This window comes from Mastigoproctus giganteus, chromosome 6 (genome assembly GCF_048544385.1).
Source record: "Mastigoproctus giganteus isolate SK-2022 chromosome 6, ASM4854438v1, whole genome shotgun sequence".
NCBI lineage: Eukaryota > Metazoa > Arthropoda > Arachnida > Uropygi > Thelyphonidae > Mastigoproctus > Mastigoproctus giganteus.
The window spans coordinates 207,346,811-207,366,335 of NC_143580.1; the positions used below are offsets into that span (position 1 = coordinate 207,346,811).

The window sequence follows — 19,525 nt, forward strand, 5'->3', positions numbered from 1 at the left end:
TCCTCCAGCCTTCAAATGCATGACTCCAGTTTTTTGAAAATCAAAAGTTAGCAGCCATGATTTTCGAACATGCCATTCCCCATAAGGATGGAAGTAATGTATTTAGTAGAATCATCTGATCGTCAGAGGATTCCAAAGTACATTCGCGAAGAGATGCGTCCGTGGGCACGAAATAGAGGACTCAGTCCATGCCATGAAAATACTCCCTAACGGTTCCATAACAATTTTGTATCCCTTACGGAAATGACCACAATACCCTCATTATACGATTGATAAAACCTTTAATCAAATAAAGAAAATATATCAGGAAATAAACATACCAGAATTGCTCAAACTATCTTCAAAACTATCTGTCGAAAGACAAAAAACAGGATTAAAAAAATAAAACACATGCAAGTTTTGTCCTTCTACATAAGACAATAAAAATATGTATAAAGCTCTTCAAATACATTCGGAAAATTCATTTCCTAGAATGAAAGGTAAATAAGAAGGAAAGATAATAACTAAAAACGTTTTGGTATGAACAGCACTTATTTGTTTACTGTTTCTTGTTATTTGTTACTTATTTGTTTTATGAATTCCACCAACTGTAAATATATTGTGTAATGGTTTTTTATTTACATTTTATTTACATACATAACCGAGAACAGTAAGCGCTCTTAAAATTTGAATAAAATATGACGCTTAAGCTGCCATCCTCCGATATATTGCTGTGTCAATAAAATTGAATAGAAAAAAAATAAAAAAATTATATTTTCAGATGGAAGAATTTAAAGTACCATTTTTTTTTTCGATATTTGTTTTGGATTTAAAAAAAGAATACTAAAAGAAACGAGAATTTTTTTTTTTATTTTTATTGTTTAAAACCATCTAATTTAACGTCTGGTATCATTTCATACCAGACGTTAAATTAGATATACTTGTAATACATGAATCTCTCAAGATACACTTGTATATCATTAGTATTAGTAATGGCAAATGATGAAGAAAGAAAGCTTATACAGCATCAGTCAAAAAAAAAAAAAAAAATTCTCAAGCTATCCGCTTTCACATCATCAGATGGGAGTTTGTTCCAGCATTCACCCCAAACCCTGGCTAAAAGCAAACTTCCACACACCTTTTTTTCAACTATCCTTTCTTTATTAAATGTGCGTAGTCCCATAAGCAAGGAATCACATCAGCATTGAGTTTTCTCAATACATTCAAGACCCTAAACACCTCAATCAGATCACCTCGCAAGTGCCTAGTCTTTGAGACACTGCAATTTTCAGAACAAGCCTTTCTTGATAAGAGCACCCGTTTGTTACCCTCACCAATCTCCTTCCCCTTCTCTCTACCCGTTCTAGCAGCTCTACATTCTTCCAAAATGAGGACTGTATGCAGTACTCAAGATATGACCACTATTTTATACAATGGTATTAGTCCTAGCAGCACGTCTTCACTGAGAATTTCATGTCTGACTGCACAATTACCCCCAGGTCTTTTTAATTTTCCACTACCCAGAGTATAATAGCACGCATTTGATAAGTTACTCTTGGGACACTTCTACCCATATGCAGTATTGTATTTGTCAATATTAACTCCAACTGCCATTTCTCAGCTCATGTGTCTCATTTTTATAGATTTTGTCGCAGCAGCAGTACACCTTCATTACTGTCGTTAATTACCCTGTGAATCTTTGTATCATCTGCAAACTTAGACATTAAGATTGATATACCTTCATTAATGTAACTGATAATTACAGAAAACAGCAACGAACCCTAGAGAACACCATTGATAACATTAGTTCACGAAGAGGACTTCCCCGTCGTTCTAGTGTTCACACAAGAAGTATTTGCTGTTTTTCTTTGCATCCTTTGCCACATAATTCTCATAATCTGATCTGCTTTGGCTTGCCTAACATCCTGAGTGACTTGATTTCAGGCTAGTTTATATTTACTATGGACTTCTGTATAATTTGTAGTGTTTCATGATTTTTCTTCTCTGAAACTAGTCTCATTAGTTTATCAGACGTCCATTTAGTTCTAAGCCTTGGATGGCATTTCTTAGTTGGTGTAAAGTGTGTTTAGGGTCAAACGGCACCAGGGGTTTCCCCCATCTCCGCGTGGTATAACATTGTCTTAATACAGAACACTGTATAAAGGCCAGAGATTTAAAAGTATATGGGTATTGCTTATGTATAGTGTTGTGTATCGTTGTTTCTCTGGCCATTTAGCCGCCAGACCCCTGTTTAGGACCGACGTTGCCCGCACTTCGCCCCGTGGAGGCAGACCAGGTACACCAGTGCTTTAAGATTACTCTGGCAGGTCCTGCCACCTAATTTCCTGAGATTTCAGTGGCTAGGACCTAAAAAAAAAAAAAAAAAAATAATAATAATAATAATAAAAAAACAACGCACACACATATGCAGTGATGATCGCGGCAGGGATAGCGCTAGAATTTGAAGGGCCGAAAGTTTTGTGGGTGAAGCAATTTGGATTTTGTATGTAGTTAAATGTGGAAGTCCAGGGTGTTCGCTGGCACACACAGATAGTGGGTGGGGAGACTGAAGGCTGGGGGGGAAGAGATAGAAATATGGGGACGATAGAGAAGGCGACCCCAGAGAGTCAGTGAGGCAGGCCCATACCTCACCAGGTGAAAAGAGGGGGCGGCAGGGGGGAGAAGAGACGAGGCCCGTCTCCTCTTCCCCTTCCAAGGGAAGGGGAGTTAAAAGGGGAACCAGGCAAGAGAGTCCGTTCAGATAGCCAATATTGGCGTTGAGCAGTGTAGCTGCACTGTCATTCATAGTGCAGTCCAGTATTTTTTCCTGCTTGAGATGCAGGTCTAAGTTTCGGATGTTGTTTTCTAGTACAGTTCTTCTTGTTCTTGATGTATGTGTCTTCTTTTAGTCCTTTTATAGTAATTAATGAATGTGGTTACGTGCGGTGTTTTCGGTCCTGCGAGTTGGTGGTGTTCGAAATTCACTAATGGGTAACCAGTGGTTTGTCTTGTGTCTGTTTGCTTTTTTCAGGGTTAAACAGTAGGCTCTAGGATGGTCGCGGTAGGGGCCTTAGTCTGGTAAACATCGCTTGGGAAAATTTTGAGAGAGCCCGGTAATGGTCCTCCTCCATCAGTATGAGGTGCTTCTGATCCTTTGGGTTGAAATGGATATCCGTGATGAGATGGCAACGGAGGTCTTCGTAGAGGGGACACTAGTGCCTTAAATGCTTCCAGGTTTGCTCCTCACCGCAGTGGCATAGTGGCGATTCTACAATACCGAAGGCGGCGAATGTTGCATTGAAAGATCTATGCCCTGTGAGCAGAAAAGCGGTGTTAGAGGCCAGGTGAGAACCAGGCGTGTTGGACGTGGGTAGACCTGCAGAATGTCAGGGATAAATTTCCGGGTCACGGCGCCCTTGGTTGAGTCCGCCCACCTGGATTGCCAGATTTGTCCAAGGAAGGTTGTGAGGCATTTCTTCTCTGTTACAGTGTTATTGATTGGGTTGGTGGTGAAACCAATACAATAACAAAAAGTGGTAGAGTAGGCCGCAACGGATGATTTCCAGGTCTAGTGGTAGACAGCCCACCAGGACCGTGCGAGCGTGCGACCGTGCGTGCGAGCTCATTGTATAGCATGCCCTTGAGATGGTTAGTAGGATGAAGCGCTGTATAGTCTCTAAATTTCTCCTATTGACTGCATGTAAAGCCTAGTAGCGTCTATGGTGATATACTCGAATGCTTCCCATTTTAAATTTACTGATGGGAACATTATCAGTTGGTCCCGCTGCATAGAATGAAAGACTGTCTGAGACCACTGTAGTCACTCTTACGAAAGCAAAATCCTCTCCTTTACCCTTGCTGATAGTTACATTTTTAAGTAAATGCCACATCAATACACTGTGATCATGGCCACTTAGTGTTTCTTTTATCTGCAGATTATTATGCATGAGTAATCACTGCTGATAATCAAATCGGGAGTATTACTCCCCCCTCGTTACCTCTCGAACATGCTGCTGCTGTAGGAAACTATCATCCAATAAATCTACAAAAGTCTTGCTAGTGTGCAAGTAACCAACCACAAGTTTCAGTCAGTATCTGGGAAGTTAAAATCCTCCATTATAAGACATTCTGGTTTACTGGCCCACTCTATATCTCTGTACAGTTGCTTGTTGTACTTAGAGTCATTAGGCCTATAACACGCTACTCCCATTTTTGCTTTCCCAGTGCTTATGTCACACAAACTGACTCAAAATTGCACTGGCCACCTATGTTAACTGGATGCACTGCCTTAGATTTATGTGCTTCTTAACTAAGAGCATCATCTCACTCATATCCTGTCTGTCCTTTTTGTATACGGTGTACTCCTTTTTAAATTCTGCATCCCTTATATCTGAGTGATACCATTTCTCTGATATCTCCACACTGTCTGCATTTGATGAATTGACCAGCAATTCAAACTATGCTCCTAGCATTAGCATATTGCAAGTATGCATACACCTGTTCTTATTCTTAGTTGCCCTAACGCAGCCAATGTATTTATCTATTTCATGATGACCCCCAGCAGGCCTTGAAATCTCCAACACTTTGCTTTCCAGGCTGCCTGCTTCTCTTATCAATCTATTAATCCGTGTGCTCCCCCAAGCTAGCGGTTTTCGGACCCATCTAACGCTGCCTTGATAGCATCAGCAAATATTGTTACGCCCTTTCTGTTTAAGTGTATCTCATCCCTGTAGAAGCAGTCTCTCCTGTTAACAACAGACCATGCTGGGGAAAAATTATACCCCATGAGCCTTGCCCAATCTCTCCATGGTCGAATTGATTTACAAGGCACTCATATTATCCCTCCTATTGTGCTTGGGCAGAATTTCGGCAGATGATCTCAAAAAACGAATAATTCGTTTTTTGAGATCATCTGTGTAATATTTATAATTTTCTTTTGATAAAGAATGCACTAGTGTTAATAGAGACAGTGACTTTTCATTAGTACTCGTTTAATAATTTTCAAATAGATATTTACAGTATACCCAGTATAAAATAAAATATAAGTACAAATTCAGTAGCTTTCGGAACACGTGTCCCTTTTTTGTTCCGAAAGCTACTGAATTTGTACTTATATTTTATTTTATACTGGGTATACTGTAAATATCTATTTGAACATTATTAAACTATGGACCCCAGTACTCCAGGCCCATTTGTCACTATTAGTACTCGTATTTATGATTCTTGGTTAATGCTAACCGATGGATGGATGGCAACTGGAATAACGTCCTATTTTAGTGGCTACAAGGCGATTGGCTTAAGTATAGCGTGTTAACCTACGGATATGCATTTCAGATGTTTCATGACCTGTTCATCATCAAAAATTAGGATAATTCTAAATTATCTAAATATTATGATTTTGGAAGGAACAGTTTCTCCTCCAAATTATCTGTTATCGTACTTTTAAAACTGATCCCCTGTACGGAGAAGCGCATATATTAGTCATCTGTCCGTCCACGACCACCCATGGATAGCACAGAGAATTGCGTCACAAATTAAAAAATATTGATGGATTAGAGAAACGTATTAGACATTTTCCTATGCTTTTACGTATAGCGTATAAGGAAAGCATTGATATTTTACTACTCTGAATACAAATTTTTTGTGAGCCTTAGAATGGCCGTATACGGAGTCAGAGATGTTCGCAACTACAACCATTACTATTAAATATTTAAGTGCGTATTTTAGGGAAGGAGGGAGGGGGTCATACACTTCAGCACTTAAACGTTCAGATTTCGCTGCTGGCAGTGGGACTAACTGTGTATCATCCAGACCTTCAAAGGTAAGACTATGATCCGTGCCCTTCCCCCGCCCCTTGGTTGCATCACTGTTGAACTATTATGTAAAATAATATCATGGAGTATCCTTGATGTGATTAGTTAATGATTTTAACGAAAATGGCTGCCGCGGTTCTCTTCATAATTTAGTTCTATCTCACAACTCTTCCGATATACCAGAACAAGTAACATTATTATAATAACCATGCATACTTCTCTGCTTGTTTCCATGGTTACATAATATCTAATTACATTCATTAACAGACAAGCGGAACTGTGTAATGGCTTCACCGAAATGACATGACCGCGGACCCTGCGGAATTGCAGAAGCTACCCGATTAATGAATAAGTTCATGAATTATGGAACAGACTACCCCATTCTCTACTCCACTTTGATTTATCTGGGTGATGACCAACCACGGAACACAAAGAAAGTGTTCATCGTTTAGATGAAATATTATTTAATCTCTTTCCTTAACTAACTTGCTTGTATAATATTCTATTAGTGTTACAGCATGGTAATTGGAATTTTGACACAATTGTGATTCTCACACAGAACCGCTTGTACCTAATGCCTGCCAACCGGGTCACTTCAAATGCTCTACAGAGATGTGTATCGATCGAAATCAAGTATGTGACATCAGTCCCGACTGCCTGGAGGGAGAGGATGAGGAACAAGATTGTGGTATGTATTAAATTGAATATCGTTTCTATCCGTTTGTTAAATTTCTATTCCTTTACAGCAGTTTCGGTCAGCTGGCCCATCCTGGTCGTTCAGACTACTGTTTGATTGAAAAAAATGTTATTATTATTGAGAGAGGGAATACTGTCCAGTACCATGAAACATTCTCCCATGTTACATGGTAATGGACACTATTCAAACAGTTATATACAAACAATTTTTTTTTAATATACTTAATGGCATAATGATCAAATTACTGAGTAAAGCTATAAATAGAAGAGATTTTCTGTCGGAGAGGATTGGTTCTTAGACTGTTTACTGCAAACAATAAACAGCCTAACATTTTTGCGTAGAGTGTTTAGATGATTTATTTCTTATTTAATTAATAAAGTTATAGTTTAATGTGTGATTTAATTTGTAAGCTTCATCTCCGGTTATAACTTTTCTCATTTATTTACATCCATTATAACTTCACTTAATACAGATAGTCTCCGATTTGCGTCGGAATGTGTTCCTGAAATGGCAACGTATACCTAAACAACGTAAATCGGACATCTTTTTTTATATGTACACGTATGTAGTGTTCGGAATGGTCCGAAGTGCACCAGAACATCGTTCCGGTTCACCACAGGCGTCAGTAATTGATTTCTAAAACTAAGATTAGTAGGATGTTCAGGCACGTCAAAATTGAACAAGGCCCTGTTGTTGGGATTTTGTTTCTTACAAGAGATTTTTTCCCTTCTTGACGAAAAAGAAGGGAAGTAAAGCGAAAATTTTAAAATGAAAGACTGTTTTATCGAAACAACGTAGTTCGGAACGACTTAAAGTCGGAGATTACCTATAATTTCGTTTCTTTTTGTCGAAAAGAATTAATAAGTATAAAACAAATCCTTCAGCTTTTACAGTTGAATCTGGTCTCTTGTAATAATAAATAGTATTCACGCAACTAACTCATTTATTCAATGATATATTCTGTAGTTTGTTACTGAACTGATAAAAATACTTATTGCGACTTCTGCCACTCTCTTAATATTCTATCTTCCGTCTTGCGAAACTTTCTTAAGACAGCTGAAAGTGATCATACGTCTCATTCAATTATATAATTTCGTAATTCAAAATCTGTTTGTTTAATTCTGCTTAATATCATCAACTATTAAAGGTAAAAATCAATTACCTTCATTCAACATCGGGCTTTTATATGTTAAGCCTTGGAAAGAATTCTTAATTCATTAAGCAACAGTAATAATAAGCTGAGGTACTAGCACAAACTTCTGCTTCCCCCCAACCCGTACCTGAAAGGGATGGAGGGGCAAAAGTAGCAAAGAGAAGAGGAAATTCTCCGGTTTCATAAAACCAGATATTTTACCACACCTACTCCAAAGTAAATGAGAATGTCTTGTGTGGTCTCTCTCTTTGTTTATATTTATCTCAAGTATAAATTTTTCTATAGAAATATGAAGAACGAACTTCCAGCATTAAAGTAAAAGGACTATATTCGTATAACTGTTTTTACTTTAACGCTGGTAGTTATGGTTTACGTCCATAGAAACTGGATTTTCATCAGCCCCCTTGAAGGAGAATTGCGAGTAGCCATATCGAATTTGGAACCCAATTTCGAAAGATTACGCCTTGCCAAGGAAACCCATCCAAGTCATTAATTTTCTATGTGCATGGTTTATCTCTCCGTCACTTTTAACGTAACTGATGAGTCTCTCTAGCAAAGAAGATTAGTAGATGTCCTCCAGTAGATTGTCCACCTTCTACATTGGTATATTTGCCACTTAATCTACGTATGCCTTGCATATTAGTGACATTCCGAAATTCACGCAGCTCATTCACTCTCGAACTGCGTTGCGCGCCCTCTATTGTATGCGTTTTTGTAATATTCTGCAATTAATTAATCCATACACTTGTATTATAATCTTAATGGATTATAAATAAAAAAAAAGTCTTCGAAGGCAACCGCGAACGACACAAATCTCCCGAATCTTGGGTTGCGCTTCACCGTTTAATAGTTCTGACTGGATAGTTCAGAGGGCCACAGGCCCTCTGAACTATCCAGTCAGAACTATTAAACGGTGAAGTTTCTTTTGAAGTTTTTGTCTGGATAGTTCAGAGGGCCACAGGCCCTCTGAACTATCCAGTCAGAACCACTGTTCTAGGCGAAGTGCTTTGCAGAAAGGCAGTTTGATTCGTTAATATGCAATTAAATATAAAATACTATTTGGAATTATGAACAGGTTTTGTAACATGTGCACCCTGTTTTCTTTACAAGTCCCAAATGCGGTCCTCAGCCACTTGAAAACAAAAAAAAAAAAGAAAAAAATTAAAAAAAATTAAATTACTAGTTTAGAGTTGGAATATTGGCTCTTAAGATGACAATTTGCATACTTTTATTATTTTTTAATTATTAAAGTATTTATGTAGTTATTATATTGTATGTTATTACTATATCACTGGTTTAAGTAATTTCTGTTTGATCAAACCCATAAAGCAAGTCATGTGGACAGCGTAGGTATATATCAAAAAGAAAACATCATTATTGAGAACTGAATCTTGATGTCATGATCTTATTCTGAGGGAGTTCTCCAAGGAGTAATTTACTACAAAGGAGACCCACAGATATGATTTCTGTTACACGATAGAGTTGAAAATAATTCTAATTAGAGGCCTAACCTCTGGCAGTGTTCCCGAACTTCTCGCCTAACCTTTCAGTCAACGCATGGGCAAGTCTCCAACAGCGTACATTGGGTACAGGACTTCATGTTTTTTTTTTTTTTTTTTTTTTTTTTTACCCCATTTTGTTGTCACTGAATTAGTTAACCAATCTAATGAACGGTATGCGGATTTAGTCTTAAATGTATCGCAATTGAAATTGATATTTAAAATTAACGGAAGTCAGTAGAACTGCCAGTTTTGAATATTAAGTGATAAAAACAATATTTGATTGAACCTTCTGTTAACTTTTATCATATATTGTGCTAATATCCAGTTGCTAATTAAATATGTCGTTGAATTTCTGTCCTAATCTTTGCTTGCTGTAATATGAATGACAAGATGAGAAAACGATGGTGAAAACACAGAGAGATATTATAAAGTAAGAGACAAAAAAGTAGGGACAAATGTTATATTTTAATATTTGTGTTCTGTTTTGGCAACAAATCATATCCTTTTAACATAATATACAAAAATTACAGAAAAATATTATAATTAGGTTTTTTTTTTAATACTTTGAAGGCAGTTTCGTTAAGGCGACTTTCTTCTTGAGCTATACACTCTCCCTATACATTATCCTTTGTGGCATCTATTGGGGGAATAACAACGTGGAGGCCACTAAATCTAGACATAAGCCCTCCTGGAAGTGTTTTGTAACGATTCCATAGAAACTCTAAGTTGGATAGGGTTCACTCATAGTGCGGTAACATTCTGCTCTAACTGTTGTCTTGGTAATTTTCAAAAAAAAAAAAAAAAGAAAAAAAAGTAGTCCTATAATACCAAAGGTTAAAACACTACACCATGCGGTTACCTTATCTGAGTGAAGAGAAACTTGATGCATTTCACGTGGATTTTCCTGTTCCCAGTAATGACAATGCTGCTTATTTGTAAACTCCGAAAGGTGAAAATGAGCCTCATCGGACATGATCAGTTGATTTAAATGTTTGAGTTTTAGATTTTCAACTCCGAAATTTGTATACAAAAATGTATGCGATTTAGTTTGTTACATTATATGGATAAACTTTCTCTAGAGTAATAGTCTTGTAATACTTTGTCCAAAATGTTACGTGGTTGAAGCATGTCTAAATAATCTTCGTGAATTACGAATTATTGAGTCAGAAATTGCCTTATATTTCCTGGAGATGTCACAGGATTGTCTTGGGGAACCGATATCTGACTTATATTGAGTCCGTAATTTGCCATTTGATAACCGAATTTAATCTGGAACGAAGAACAGTATTGGTGGTTTGAAACTGATGAGGAAACTTCTTTGAGTTCCATTATTGTATCCATCTTTGCAAATAATTCAAAACAAGCAACGCGACCGTTTCTCGTAGACTGATACGAAATCACGGGACATAAAACTTCAAGATCTTGCCTTTCGATATTTGATCTGCCCTCTTTCATATATTCCGGCTAGAGCGCACAATTTACAAACAATGTATTCGTACTCTTTGTCATGCCCTGTATTAAGGGGTGTGTATTTTTATTTATTTTTTTTCCAGATCAGATTCCTCCTGCTGCTTACTGTACCTTCGAAAATGGTACATGCAGTTGGACTAATACTCAGGGAGACGACAGTGAGTGGATCCTCCACAATGGGTCAACTCCACGGGAAAGAACAGGCCCCAGCCAAGATCACACCATGAAGAACAGCAGCGGTAGGTAGCAAATAATAATAATATTATTATTATTTACACAGGCTAATCATTTAATTCGCGTAATGGCGGCAGCGCCACCGTACAGCCACTCAACTTTCGAACAAACTATCGGTAGATGGCACGAGAGTGTATATCCAGGAATAAGCTTCAACAATGGCAAGTTCCAACATGTCGGTAGTTTGCAAAGTGGCCTTAGTTTACCTGCTGTAAGGGTGAACTGTTTTGTGAGATGCACAATGAAATAATTGTAGATCGAGCAACGTTTTATTATTCGTTGTTCTGTTCGACGTGATGACTATTACAAAGACCGTGACATGGGTTTACGAAGACAGGTATTTAAACAAACTGCAATTTTCAAGTGGCACAAGCACATTTTTAAAGTATGTCGAGAATCTGTGGCGACAACAACCGTCCTCCTCAAAGAGTAAATAAAGAAATGGCTTCCGGGAGTACTTCTACAAGTGTTCATCGATGGTGTAAGTGTAGGTCCATTCCTCGAATTAATTGATCAGCCTGTGTATATTACTTCTTATTAATATTTTTTATTAAATACCCGTAAGCCTTTATTAAAAAATTCCGCTTTTATGTTGATAAGTAAAAAAATATTTTTTTAATATTTCACTCTAACGTTCTAAATTTGTTATACTGCTCACAAAGAGCAGTATAATCAAATATCATTCAGACTTCAATTCAACTGGATTACGAGCGGAAATCGCTTGTAATTGAAGTACGAAATACGGTCGTATACTTTCTGTTGTGGAATTTAATTTCGATCCTTGCAGTAATATTCTTTAAACACATCTAAACTGTCTTTAAACACCTCTTCTTGTAGTAGTTTCGTAATCTTCTATTTCTCCTTAAGTCTTAATGTTTATCTTTCTTCAGTGTTTTGTTGTTTTTTCCCCCAACTCCTTAGTTAACGTTTGGCAAAGAAGAAAGCTGTCCATAATGGAATTATCTCCACTAAAGTACAAACTTTGGATTCTCTTCATAAGAAAAAAAAAGTAAATTTTCTGTACTTCATTATGCAGAGGTGGACTCAAAAGATAACTGCTGACAAACAAAACACACGCAGGGCCTATGTACGACGTATCTTGTAAAAGCGGTACTCGGAGCGCACACATCCACTGCATAAAACTATTATTCGTTAGCTACATAGAGTGGCTGACTCATCAGTGTACAAGCTGACAGGTCTCTCGCTGGCAATTAATTGAAGCCAACGTTTTAACGAGGGAACTTCTCCCTGGGCCAGTTTCATTAAGAGCATGCTGTAACGGGCTGGTGAAATGTCGTCAGTGCTCATCCGAGAAAGATAGGTTAATGGGAATACGATTTCATGGGCATCCGCTCATAATTACTTCGACTTTTGAAATTACGTAGTCTGTTGTGCAAATTTTCCAGGAGAATGTTGTTTTATTGGATTTACTCTTGAAAAACAAGATTATTAACGAATAAGATGGACTAGGTTGTTGGATAACACTACTTAATAATAAAATAAAGTTCGGATTATACTTATTGTATATATTAATTCGTTATACGTTTCGATATCATTTGTATTCCCCGACAATTACAATATTGCTAGGGCAGTTTTGGCACACTTCCTAATTGGCACTTTGCCACTTTGATAACGAAGAAGGTGCAGAACAGTGGGAAGGAACTTAAGGCTCTTTATATAGAAGGGTAGTGGGCAAATTACAGAATTTCCTCCTAAAAGTTTTATCACCTTATACTAAATGATTCTGAAACAAAATCGGTAATTTTCAGCTTTGTGAAACTTCAGCACACCTAAGAGTAATTAAGCGCTAGTTGGTAAGTGCCCTCGTGGGGTCGCACAGTTGGTACGATTGCCATCCTCCCCACACCGGGTGGAAAAGATCTGAGTTCAAATCCCGTCGATGACGGGAGGAATTTTTATGTGGGTTTTCCACAATGTGGCTGAGTTAGTCCGTCCCAGACGAAGGTAGCATGGTTTTTTCGCCCAGGTTCTTCGATCAGCCGAACAGAAAATCGACCTCATAACACACGAAATTTACAAACAATATACACGGAGGAACATGGCTTTAGTTGCCAATGCTCCTAAACCCCAACAGCAACAACAGAAACAATAGTTTGTAAGACTAACATTGTTGGAATTTGTCTTGCATAATCTGTATTACGCGGAGCCAGTTGTAAAGGTGAAATGACTGCAGTTTCTTTGCATGTTAGCCCGATAGTCGTTTATGTGTTGCTTGAGATGTTCAAATTGAATTTCAGAAATATTAGCATTAGTAGAGGCATATGATGCAAGAAAGCAAGATTATGCAACATCAGCCAAAAAAAAAAAAAAAAACACTCCCATTTCACCCCTCCGTCGATCCAAGTACCTATCCAGCTCAGCCTTAAATTTATTTAGGCTATCAACTTCCACAACAAACGATTGAAGTATGTGCCACCAACCAACCACCCGCTGGCTAAAGGCAAACTTCCGCACATCTATACCACATCTGTCTTTCCTCAATTTGAATTTATGCCCTCTCAAATGATTATTCTGAGTAAGAGAAAGAATCCCATCAGCATTGAGCATGCTCAAACCATTCAAGGCTTTATACACCTTAATCAGATCACCTCGCAGATGTCGAGTCTCCAGACACTGTAATTTGCAAAATTTAAGCCTTTCTTCATAAGAGCAACCCTTTGTTCCATTCACTAATCTTGTTACCCTTCTCTGTACTCGTTCCAACAGCTCTACATCCTTCTTAAAATGAGGCCTCCAAACCTGTATACAGTACTGAAGGTGTGGCCTGACCATTGCCTTATATAAGGGGATAATCACCTCCTTATCCCTGCTAGAAAAATTCCTTTTTTTTTAAAGTAGCTCATAGTGTCACAAGACACTATGAGCTACTCTTGCAGACAGTCTACACTGCCCAGAAAACTTCATATCTGCCTGGACAATTACCCCCAGGTCCTTTTCGTTCTCTACCACTGTCAGTTTAGTACACAGAGTTGATGCTTCCCATAGGTACTACTTTACATTTGTCAATGTTAAACTTCATTTGCCACCTCTCAGCCCATCTGCTCAACTTTTCTAGATCCTGTTGCAGCAGCGTACTGTCATTAGTGTCCTTGACAACCCTTCGTATCGTCTGCAAACTTGGACATTAAGCTTGATATACCATCATCAATATCATTTATAAATACAGAAAACACCAATGGAACCCTGAGGGACTCCATTAATTACATTAGCCCACGATGAGCAGTGTCCATTGATTAACACTCTCTGTCTTCTCCCACTCAACCATCCCTTTATCCATAGCAGCAATTTGCCCCAGTGCCACACTGCTCCAACTTGTGCAGCAATCTTCCATGTGCAACAGTATCAAAAGCCTTTCTAAGATCCAAATATATGATATCAAAATTATTCCCTGCATTCAGTTCCTTTGTGACCACATCATAGTATCCAATCAAATTGGTCAGGCAAGATTTTCCCTTAACAAAACCATGCTGTGTCCGAGCTATAACTGAAGTCGTCTAGATGATCCTGCAGTGCTTCTTTAACCAGTGCCTCCATTAATTTTCCTGGAACAGAAGTTAAACTAACAGGTCTATAATTACTTGTGTTCTGAATTGGGGTCACATTTGCACATCTCCAGTCCATGGGTACCTCCCCTGAGTCCAAAGAAGCTCTCATAATTATGGCTAAGGGTTTGCTTACTTCCTTTGCTGCCTCCTTTAATATAACTGGATAGATCCCATCCACCCCGGGTGCCTTTTTTATGTTTATCTTCAACAATTTCTCCTCCACTTTGCTCTCAGTTATTACAAAATCATCCAGCTCACTGCCAGAGTTTAACTCACCTCATGAATTCCGCTCCCTGAATAACTCCTCATGGGTGAATGTAGATGCAAAATACTCATTTAGTTTGTTAGCCACCTGAGCAAGATCATCCACAGTTGAACCATCAATATCCAGTGGACCAATCTGATTCATCCCTTTCGTTCTATAGTTTACATAGGTAAAGAACTCTTTGTTGTTTTTCTTTGCATCCTTTGCCAAGGATTTCTAATAATCTGCCTTTGCCTGCCTAATCTCCTTTGTGACTTGGTTACAGACCAGCTTATATCTATCATAGGCTTCCATGTCACCCATTAATTTATATGTATCCCATGCATTTTTATTCTCTGCCACATGTCTCTTTAGTTCATCTGACATCCATTTAGGATTAAACCTTGAACAATATTTCTTACTTGGTATGTAAAGCCTAGTAGCTTCCAAGATTAATTCTTTGAATGCCTCCCATTTTGAATTTCATGATAGTAACATCATCAGTTGGTCCCACCATATAGAATTTAAATACTGTCTCAGTCCATCGTAGTCGCCTTTACGAAAGCAAAAACCCTTCCCTTTACCCCTGATGGTAGTTATCTCTTTGAGTAAATCCCACTTCAGCACACTGTGATCACTGCCACCTAGTGGTTCCTTTATCTGCAGATTCTTATTGCATGAAGAATCACTACTGATAATCAGATCAAGAGTATTACTCCCTCTAGTTGCCTCCCGAACATGCTGATGTAGAAAACAATCATCCAGTAAATTCACAAAAGCCTTGCTAGTGTGTTAGTGACCAACCCACAAATTCCAGTCAATATCTGGGAAATTAAAATCCCCCATTATACGACTCTCTGATTTACTGGCCCACTCTATTTCCCTGTACAGTTCCTTATTATACTCATCACACTCATTAGTCCTATAACACACTCCTACTCTCAATTTTGATCGCCCAGTGCTTATGTCACTCCAAACTAACTCGACACTGCACTGTCCAGCGATGTCGACTGGCTTCACTTCCTTGGATTTTATGTGTTTCTTAACTAATAGTATAACCCTTCCTCTCTTGTCTGTCCTTCCATTGTACTCTCCAAATTCCAGTTCTGCATTCCTTATATCTGTGTGATACCACGTCTCTGGTATCCCAACAATATCTGCCTTTGGTGTTCTGAGCAATACCTCAAATTCATCAAATTTATTTACCAAACTCCTAGCATTGGTGTACACTGGCGCCTCCGTAGCCAGGTGGGAAGGAGCAGCAGTGCGTAGCACACGCTTCTTGATTAGACCGGGGTTCGAGCCCGTCACCACCAAATACGGAGGATACGGAAAGGTCAGGGAATGACCACCGCATATCCCGGAGCAATATGGCCTTAGTTGCTAATGCTCCTAAAAACCAAAACAACTTAGCATTGGTGTACACGCAAGTATACATGCACCTGTTCCTATTCTTAGGTACCCTAGCACAACCCATGTGTTTACTTGTACCGCAGTGACTCCTAGCAGTCTCTGAAATACCCTGCATGTTGTTTTCCAGGCTGCTGCTCATCCCAATAGAAGCAGTGCAAGAATCACTTTCACCTCTGCCAGTGGCTACTGTTAATCTATTAGTCCTTGTAACCCCCCCTCCCCCAAGGTAGCAGTTTTCCGATCCACCTAACACTGCCTCGATAGCATCAGCAAATATTCTTGCACCCTTTCTATTTAAGTGTATCCCATCCCTGTAGAAGCAGTCTCTCCTGTTAACAAGTACAGACCAGGCTGAAAAAAATTCTACTCCTTGAGCCTTGCACAATCTTTCCAGGGCTGAATTGATCGACAAGGCTCTCGTCATATACTCCCTCCTATCATGTCTGGGCCGAATTCAGACACTTTCAAATTCAACCCTAATTCACGGCTTTTTTTCAACAGTGACCTGTACTTGTTAAGTAATTCTGCCGGTCTCCTACTCTTAATATCATTAGTGCCAACGTGTACAACAATATCACCCTTTGTGCCCTTAAAAGATGATATCTGCTCTAGAACGTCATCAACCTTTACCCTTGGCAGATATACCCTGGTCCTATTTCACCTATTTTTTTTACATAGCATGTTTCCCGTTTCCCTGACAATAGAGTCACCAACAACTACTAGTTCCTGTGGGACCAGCGCATTTTGCCTTGCGGGTTGCCGCTGTGTTGCGTGCTGATCAAGTACAAGCTCTGGCGTTGATGTGGGCAGCTGAGAGCTTGATAGGCCCCTCAATTTAGATCCTTCGAGGGCATCCACCCTGTCCTTCAAACTCTCATATAGGCCCATAACAACGCTGAGTTGTCGTTTCATTTCCTCACACTCCTTATATCGCGCGCACACAAAGACATCCCCCCTTGGCAATATCATGTCCAGTATATAGATAATACCAGTATATTATCAAATATACTGGCATTAGCCTGATCTTGCCCCATGCAACTTTACATGTTTGGGAAACTGAAAACTCGTTGAAACCATCTCATTTTTAATGAGTTCAAGTCATTCAGGGAAATGCGTACGGCACTTTGAATTTAACCTGAGAGGACTTCCATGAAATGATTTTCAGCGATGTTTCCTGGCAAGAAACATCCTCAATGTCAATATTTCTCTTACTTCTTGTCAATTGTTATTATTTGCCAGAAATAATTATCAAAAAAAATCTGTTTTTAGGACAATATTTGTTTGCCGACTTTCCTACGAAAGAATCTCACTTTTTACATCAGGCTGTTCTCAAGAGTGCTGTGTTCCCTCCTCCTCCCTCTTGCCACAGAACCCCTGAATCAACCTATTATAACAGTTGCCAGGTGAGTAACCTAATTATATTGGTAAATAAAAATTCTCTGTGCAGTTTTTCTTGTGACAAATGCACGTATACACTCCTGTCTAAAAGTTTGGAATCACGTTTCATTTTTCTTAAATTTCAAAGGTTTTTTTTTTTAAATAGGACGAACTTTTATTAAACTATTTTCAATTGTGTATAAAAATCAAAAAACTGAATAATATTTAAGAAATTTCTAGAATATTTCACAAGCGTGTTTATGACTTCTGGATGTGGTAGAACGTTGTGGGTGATTCTAGAGTATTTTGCAATAATGTAAATTGAGACGTAAGAGCTGTAACTTATCAAATCGAACACCAGTCTTTCAGTGTGTGTGTTTAGTGTAAGTTTTGTGATAAACATTGCAAGAAATAACCAACTCAGTGTTAAAAAAGTGTTGTTATAACTCTGCATAAAGAAAGTTATTCCATGAGAACTATTGGCAAAAAACTAGGTATTCCATTTAAAAGAGTGCAAACTACAATCCGACGATTCAAGGAGAAGCAGTTTAAAGGACAAACCACGATCAAGACGACCTCACGTAACAACAGAAGCACAAGATTATACTGTAACACTTATTTCTAAACGCAATCGACGACTTAATGCACCTGAAATCCGAGCTGAGTTCAGTAAGAACAGAGGAACTCCCATGTCGACATCCACTGTAAAACTTTGTCTTAAACAAGCAGGGCTTCATGGTCATGTAGCAGTCCGAAAGCCCTTATGAAAACCGAAAAAAGTGGTTAGCTTGGGCTAATATTTATTGCAATTATTGACAAGGTTATAGTTGAAGTAAGCTGTGCGCTTCAGAGAGGCTCTTCGCTCTGCACTACTTGCTTTCGGAGTATTTCACAGGGTCTATTGCCAGTGAATTGAAAAGGTTGACTGCATTGTTTGGAAATAAATTCTTCAGACAGCACAGGTTGGACAGTATAGAATGTAAGGGTAGGTAGGGGTTGTCACTGCGTCCAGCACGTGGAGTAGAGATATTTCCTCGTAGGCTGGGGCCGTCAAATTACACCGGTAAGCATATGAAAAAGAAGAAGAATATTCCTGGATGCTATGTGAACTCTCCCCAGGGAGTGATATTTAAGTTAGTATATAAAAAAGCCCTGGAGATGGTGAATGCATTGCCCATCCATCGCATTACCCAGTAAAGTGTGTTTAGGGTCAAGCACCAGGGGGTTCTCCCATCTCCGCATTACATCATATTACCTAGTACTCGACTGCCAGGAATCTGTTTATGTACGACGTCCGGGCAGAAGACCAGATTGGTGATGCATATAGTGCGATAGGTTGTAGGCACCGCTGAACGTGTCCTCCGACTACATCGACGTTCAGTAACCCGATCAGCTCTTGTCGAATTGCCCACATCGCCGAGAAAGTCTTCGATTTCATGGTCTAAAAATGGTTCTGAATCGTGAGGCCCTCGTCCCAAGTCATGCCGACGTCGGTGTGAGACTTCACTTTCCTTATCTGCAATCCGTTGTTATAGGCTGTGGCGTCATTTTTGATTATCTTTTTTGTAGACGTAATTTAAGCTTATTTTGGTACATTTAGATCCAGCTATTTGCAATAGATAGGCTACAAGGCTGTCGGTCAGGACGGAGACTCGCTGATGAGTTCTGTAGTGCCCTAAGGTTACCAGGTGACTAGAGGAGCTGGTCCATATGGTTCTCTGCAATGGTGGAGATGTTGTTCTTAAGAGTCTGCCTACAATCCTCATACTGGATGCAATCAAAGAGTAAGTGTTTCTAATTCTCATTTGCTCCACAGGAGCATAGCTCGGTTGGGGGAGGCCAAACTGGTATAGCTTCTCGTTCAAAGACCCGTATCCTGTGACCAGGAAAGAGGTTTGTAGACTCAGTGAGAGCCTTGATTTGAATGACTTAGACGCTGGAAAGACAGCTTTTTATATACACTGTAGTGTGAAAAACAGACAGACAGACTTTTATATACACTGTTGCGTGAAAAACAGGGCTCCCACTCACAAATTTAAAAAAAAACTTAGATTGCAACTTAAATAAACCCAAAAAA

The 19,525-nt window shown here is 38.8% G+C and overlaps 1 protein-coding gene across 2 annotated transcripts in view; it reads left to right on the plus strand.

The window, feature by feature from the left end:
- Positions 1 to 19,525, plus strand: part of LOC150084908 (leukocyte tyrosine kinase receptor-like) — a 236,984-nt gene that overhangs the window by 134,987 nt on the left and 82,472 nt on the right. For both annotated transcript variants that reach the window (XM_090376698.1, XM_090376700.1), the window contains exons 4-6: positions 6,352 to 6,480; positions 10,698 to 10,853; positions 17,341 to 17,474. In XM_090376698.1, coding sequence (XP_090232824.1) covers positions 6,352 to 6,480; positions 10,698 to 10,853; positions 17,341 to 17,474 — 419 coding nt within the window. The remainder of the gene's footprint in view (positions 1 to 6,351; positions 6,481 to 10,697; positions 10,854 to 17,340; positions 17,475 to 19,525) is intronic.